Here is a 7,023-nt window from a genome sequence, read left to right as displayed (position 1 = left end):
CCCCTCCTAAAAGAGGCCCAAACACACCCTGTCCAGATTGAGCTGCTGCAGCCTGGCCCCCCTGGGAAGAAGGGACATGGGATGCAAGGAAAGCAAGCACAGCCTTCTTCTCCCCTGGCAAAGACCACGGGGTGCCAGGCCTCGTCCACCTCTCCATCTCCAAGAATAGAGCCTAGCTCTGGAGGGGGCAGGTCAGGAGACCAGTGGGCCCATCCCTCTGGCTCCCTTTGGTTTAAAGACCTGGCCCACCAGCCACGCACTCCAAGCCGTGCCCACCATCCATCTCAGCCAGACAGCGATTGCTTGGTAGTGACTGACACCTTTGATTCCTGATTAGTGTGCCGGAGGCAGAGCTTACTGCTGATCTCCTGAGTTTGATAACTGTATATGATTACGAAAGAGAAAATTGTTTTTAGGAAATACATATAAAAGTATTTAGGGTGGCAGAGGCATTATGTCAGCAACTTACTTTCAAATGGTTCTAAAAAGATTATATGTATATAGAGACTTATGAAATGTTAATATTGGGGAATCTAGCAAAGGTACGCAAATTCTCTATACTATTTTGCGATGTTTCTTTAAGTCTGAAATTATTTCAAAGTTTAAAATTTTTTTAATTTTCCAAAAGAAATTCAATACAATTTGTTTTCCTTCAATACAAGTTGCCTACATACAATCTCAGGCCCAGCAGGGGAATACAGGAACCAAGGGTAATGAGGACGTAAGGTACACAATAGTAAAGTCTCTGACTTTCCAATACGTTTTCTGTTTTAAAAATTACATAAGAGACTGTCTCTTACGAGTTCCAATTCTATCATATTTAAAGTCAGGCTCTAAACTCAGAAGTAGACGTTATGCTTTTTACAGTTCTGGGCTTTTACTCAGCTCTTTCTTTTTTTTTTTTAAATTAAAGTTATTGGGGTAACATTGGTTAATAAGATTATATAAGTGTCAAGTGTATAATTCTATAATAAATCGTTTGTGTGCTCACAACCCAAAGTCTAGTCTCCTTCCAATACCACATATTTGAACCCCTTTACCATCTTCAACTTCTCCCCACCCCCATTTCCCTCTGATAACCATCATACCATTGTCTGCATCTATGAAGTTTTTTAGTTTTGTTTGTTGCTTTGTTTTATATCCCATATAAACAACAAAACAATCCAAGTAAAAAGTGGGCAGAGGACCTGAACAGACACTTTTCCCAAGAAAACATATAAATGGCCAACAGATATGAAAAGATGCTCAACTTCACTAGCTTTAAGGGAAATGCAAATCAAAACCACAATGAAATACACCTGTTAGAACAGCTATACTCAACAAGAAATAACAAGTGTTGGCAAGGATATGGAGTAAAAGGACCCCCTCACACACTGCTGGTGAGTATGCAAATTGGTATGGCCACCATGAAAATAGTATGGAGGTTTCTCATAAAAAATTTAGAGCTACCATAAGACCCAACAAGCCCTTTTCTGGGTATCTAACCATCTATTCTTGACTCTAGGTTATATCTTAAGGATCCTAGTTGGTGTCAGTGAACTTACCTTCAAAGAATAATTATTTGCAGAAAAGGGAACCCAAATGGCTGATAATATATGAAAAGGTGCTCTGCCTCATCAGAAATCTGGAAGAGTAAAAATCAATAGGAGACAGCTCATCTGATACCATATAGCAAGTGTTATTGTGGGTGTAGGAGACAGGGGCTATAAAACACTATTGGAAGTGTGTAAACTGGGACAACTATGGAGGAAAGCAAGTTAACGCGCTCTAGTGTAGCTAAACCCACTCTACACACCAGTTCTACTTTGAAGAATACAGGCTGATCTCCTAGAGAAATCCCTTCACATGTACTTGAGAAGACAGGTAAAAACTGTGAACTCCAGCACTGTTAGGAATACCAAAGGGGACACAACTTAAATGGCTGATAAAAAAGGAATAGATAAATGCAATATATTCATACCTTCGATAAACAGAGCTGTTAAAGTGAGTAAATGACATCTATATGTACCAACACTGCTGAATGACACATACAGTCTGGTATATTATTTATATAAATTTTTAAAATATATAAAACGAGTCTATGCATTGCTTAAGGACACACAATATGTGATGAAAGCATCAAAATCAGGGATAGGAAAGGTACAGACCAGCATCTGGATAGTGGCGATCTCTGGGCCATATGGGTTAGTTGTATTATCTTTTGTACTCTTTGGTATGTTTAAAGTACTTCATAATTTAAGATTCATAATTCTTGCTGCATAAAAAAAAGTGTCAGTTGGCACAACATGCTCTTCGGATGGCAATTAGGCAATAATCATCTTAAGAATGTACTTACACGTCACCCTTCTACCTTTAGTACTGAACTATATGGAGTGGGTCCCGTACAAATGCAGAAATACATGTGCACAGATATTCTCCACAGCACTGTGTACAACAGCGAATGGTTGTCAACAATTCAAGTCTATCTGCAGACTAAAGAAACTCTGATTGAATCCTACAAGGGAGCACTATGCCATCACAGAGAGAGAAAGAGCGGGGGAGGGAGCAAGAATGTAGAGGGGGTGGTAGGGAAGGAGGAGAGAGCTTTACAAAATACACTGATATAGAACAAACTCCGGAAGAGACAGTTAAGTTTGTTTGTTTGTTTGTTTGTTTGTTTAAAACAAGACGGGGAGCAGTCTGGGAAGAGCGACCAAGAGACTGAGGCAAAGGCTGAAGGCAGGCTCACTGTATACCTTCTGTCTTATCCCCATTTTTACCATGTAAACGTACTGTCCCCAAGTTATTTTTTAAAAAGAGATAGGATGATGATATTTTATTATTCTAAAGTTCCCACCAATAAGTAAGAAAAAATATAACTATCAATAGAAAATTGGGCCCAAAACACAAAGGGACAATTCATGAAAGAAATACGAATGGCCAATAAATATATTTTTAAATGTTCAACCTCACTAGTAAGAACAAACCAAAATTAGATGCCATTTTTTTTCCCACCAGATTGGGAAAAACTTAAGATGGGTAACCTCAAGCAAGGGCTAGTGAGGACATGAGAAAATGAGCGCCTACATATACTACTGGTGGGAAGGACAACAGACACAACCTTTTTAGTGGGAGTTTGTTAGGACTTTACATATAAATTAAATATTTCCCCCATTGGATTTTTTGAACAACTTTATTAAGATATGATTCACATACATGCAATTCGCCCACTTAGTGTACAATTCAATGGTGTATAACTATCATCACAATCAATTTCAGAAAATGTTTATCACTCTAAATAGAAATCCTGTAATCCTGTACTCCTTAACCATCATCCTCTCCCCAGTCTTCTCATTCCCCTCCCCCAGTCCTAGGCAACTGCTAATCTACTTCTGTCTCTATAGACTTGCTTATTCTGGACATTTCATACAAAAGGAAATCACAGAACATGTGGTCTTTTGCATCTGGCTTCTTTCACTTAGCATAACATTGTCAAGGTTCGTCCTTGCAGCACCAGTTCTTCATTTCTTTTTATGCCCAAATAATATTCCATTGTGTGGATATTACATACTTTATTTATCCACTTAACGGTTGATGGACGTTTGGGTTGTTTCCACCCTTTGGTTATTATGAATTACACTGCCAGGGATATTTGTCTTTAAGTTTTTGCATAGATCTGTTTTTAATTCTCTGGGGTACACACCTAGGAGTGGAATTGCAGGGTCACCTGGCAACTATATTTAACTGTTTGAACAGACTGTTTTCCAAAGAGGCTGCATCATTTACATTTATATCAACAGTGTATGTGGGTTCCAATTTCTACACATCCTCACCATCTCTCGTTTTTATCCATTGTTTTTTTCATTACAGACTCTCTAGTTTTGGTTTGCATTTCCCTGATGACTAATGATGTCAAGCATTTTTTCATATGCTTATTGGCCGTCTGTATAGTTTCTTTGGAGAAATGTCTATTCGAATCCTTTGCCCATCTTTTAATTGTGTTTTTATTAGGACCTATTAAACTTAAAATGTGAGCAGCAGCAATAGAAATAGAGTATACAGAAATAACTGCATGCATGCTAAAGCTGTATGTACAAAGATATTCCCTGAAGCATTGGTTATAACCGCAAAACGTTGGAAACCTTAAATTTCTACTAATAAAGAACTGATTGAATTCATAATCAGTGAATTCACTATGACCCACACAGCTATTCCAGAAGCTCCTGATCCCAGAGATGCAGTAGCAGCCACTGGCTGGGAAGCTGCATGGAGACTGCTTTATAGTAACTATGGAACAGATTATACATGGAATACTGTACAAGGATCAGATGTCTTTGGTACATTTAAGTGATTTTTTAAAAGCTGCAGAGCAAATATTTAGTAGAATCCCACTTTGCAGGTATCTATTGACATACCTTCTAAGCAGAGGAAAAGTCCTGGGGTGTCTCTTTATCAAACCCAATGGGCATCTTGGGGAGGAGTAGGGAGTGGTTAAAAAGGGAGGAAGATCTTTGCCTTCTTACTCTACATAATTTTTTTAAGTAATGGGATAATGAGTGCTATTTACAGTTTAAAATAGATTTTCCATACTTTTCAAATAATAGTATTTTCAAAATTCTTACAAAAACAGGTTTCTATTTTTACTCACCACTGTACCCTTAAATGCCTAAGTGCCACTCAACACTTGGTATCAATAGATATAAAATGAAAATGTACTGAATATATGAAGAGCAGTTATTTCTGTGTAGCAGAAAATTGTTATAGTTTATACTTCAGTGATATAATTCCTCACTTGCTATGACTTAAATTATAAGCTAATAAAGAGGGTCACTTACATAATTCAGAAAATACTGCACAATTATTTCATGGCCAGCAGCAGCTGCTTCCATCAAAGGAGTGAATCCATATGTTGGCTCCCTGCAAGACAGAGGCCACAATGCAATGATTAACAGAAAGAAGTTCTACCAGGGAGACACTTCCTTGCTGTAGAAAAAACCAAGCTGACACAAAGTCACCCATCCTGAAGTGTAGAGGTCTCTCTCTTGCAAGAATTAACAGGGAGATGAGAAAAATTCTTATCTACACATCAGCCTCATGAACTTTTCTGGTTTCTATTTCTCTAGTTTTTGTCCTAAAGACAATTTCTCTCCCTATCATCCCTCCTTCTAATCTGTTTGCACCCACTATCTCAAATCTGCATATGAATCCCCAGCAAAAGGCTGTGGCCTTTTACTGCTCACGGAAAGCTAATGTCTTCCATCCACCTCTCCATGCCACTCAGGAACGCCCCCAGGACTAATAATCTACCCTCTCCTTACTACATCTGGTACCTGATGCTTATTTTTGGTGCTTGGTTAGGGTTAACTCTGCACCGTCTTCAGAGTACTCCCTACCCCTCATTTCTTTCATGCTGGTCTAGAACACAGGAACCAAATTGAATACTGGAATTCATCCATTCCAAGACACACCATTTTCACATTTTAACATCTCTGAAGTCAGAATGTGTCTTAAAATCCATGGGCAAGTTGCATTAGTAGCATTTTTTTCTTTCTTAGTGACACATAAAGCTTGGTGTGCCTCACAATGGATGACATCATCCAGAGAGCATGTAGTGCCAGTTGGATGCTGTGATGAAAGGGATCATCATTATGGCATGCTTTAGACAATATCCCTTCCAGCTTATAAAACTCATGAATGTTTTCAAAGCATTCCTTCACCTGATGTATACAAAAGGTGAGGAGAGAGGAATTAGCATTTAATGCATGTCAATTAAGTGCCATTCGCTATGTTAGATATGACAGAACATGTAATTCTTCTAATAACTCTATGACATAAGTATTGCTATCTCCAGTTTTCAGGACGAAAATGAGGCTGAGAGAGTTTAAAGTGCTGCATCCGATGTCACCTGACAGATGGGTGAAAAGGCCAGGGTTAACCCTAGGCCTACTGCACCTGGGTGGGACTGTCCCTTCTGCCTCTTTGTCTGAACCTCTCCACCTGAGGAAGGAGATTTCCTGACTCTGGCTTGTAGCTGCCTCTACAGCTGCCCTCCTCAGAGTGAGATATGACACACCCACTCCTGTGGCCACTTAAGACCTGTAATCACCTCACGTTGGCATTCGCTCCACTGTCCAAAAGGAACTTAACCATCTGCTGATGCCCAGCACTGGTGCAGTGGAAGAGGGCCGTCCAGCCTTGAATGTCCTTCATTTCTAGCTCAGCACCTTGCTTCAAGAGAATACAGAATGCTTGTTACAGCCTCATCTCCTGTGCGTGGGGTGGGCGCCCTCCAGGCCATCATGCTGAAAGAATCAAAGTGATTACACACGCACGCACATCATGGATTACAGTGGTTCATGTTTCTGCCAGAGCGGCCAGGGAGCCCCTCAGGATTCTGGGCCTGCGTCCCCTCGTAGCTCACCTGGAGGAGAAAGTAGGCGATGCTCTCGTTGCCACAGCTGGAAGCCAGCATCAATGGAGTCTGCCCTTCTGGGGTCGGCACATTCACACTCACCCCCGCCTCGAGTAGCAGGTGCACGATGGTATCATGTCCAATGTAGGAGGCATACATCAGCGGGGTCCAGCCACCACCATTCTTCTTATTCAAATCTAACTCTCTCCTAAACAAATGTAAGATATGCTAGACACGCCCAGCCGTCTCACCTGTAGGGTTTGCCAAAGCCGGCAGTGAGGCCAGGGATGCTGCTCAACATCCGACAGTGCACAGGACGGGCCCCACCACAGACTGATCTGATTTTTAGTAGTGCCAAGGTCGAAAGACCCTGACCTGGAGCCTTGACTACCTTTCACCAACAGACCACAGTCTGCTTGTCCAGCGTTGGGGGAGAGAAAAGAGGACTTTGTCACCTAACCCTATAGAAACATTCTTGGAAAATCTGTGACTAAATAATCCCATCTTTCTCACCGATTTCCATTAAAATTCTAGAAAAGCATTTCCCATAGGAAAAAAAAAATGAGGGCTTCCCAACCCTGGATTTGGGGTTGGGGGATGGAAATAACACCCACTTCCAGAAGCATACTGCA

The 7,023-nt window shown here is 40.6% G+C and overlaps 1 protein-coding gene across 1 annotated transcript in view; it reads right to left on the bottom strand.

Annotated features, from left to right (window-relative positions):
• ANKS3 (ankyrin repeat and sterile alpha motif domain containing 3) overlaps positions 1–7,023 on the bottom strand; it is a 30,247-nt gene that overhangs the window by 18,965 nt on the left and 4,259 nt on the right. The window contains exons 3-5 of the mRNA XM_023521213.1: positions 6,401–6,599; positions 6,086–6,207; positions 4,815–4,896 (exon numbers count right to left, since the gene is read on the bottom strand). Coding sequence (XP_023376981.1) covers positions 4,815–4,896; positions 6,086–6,207; positions 6,401–6,599 — 403 coding nt within the window. The remainder of the gene's footprint in view (positions 1–4,814; positions 4,897–6,085; positions 6,208–6,400; positions 6,600–7,023) is intronic.

This window comes from Pteropus vampyrus, unplaced genomic scaffold, assembly GCF_000151845.1.
Source record: "Pteropus vampyrus isolate Shadow unplaced genomic scaffold, Pvam_2.0 Scaffold300, whole genome shotgun sequence".
NCBI lineage: Eukaryota > Metazoa > Chordata > Mammalia > Chiroptera > Pteropodidae > Pteropus > Pteropus vampyrus.
Note: the sequence above shows the minus strand (reverse complement) of the source record. Positions and strands in the feature narration are given on the sequence as shown.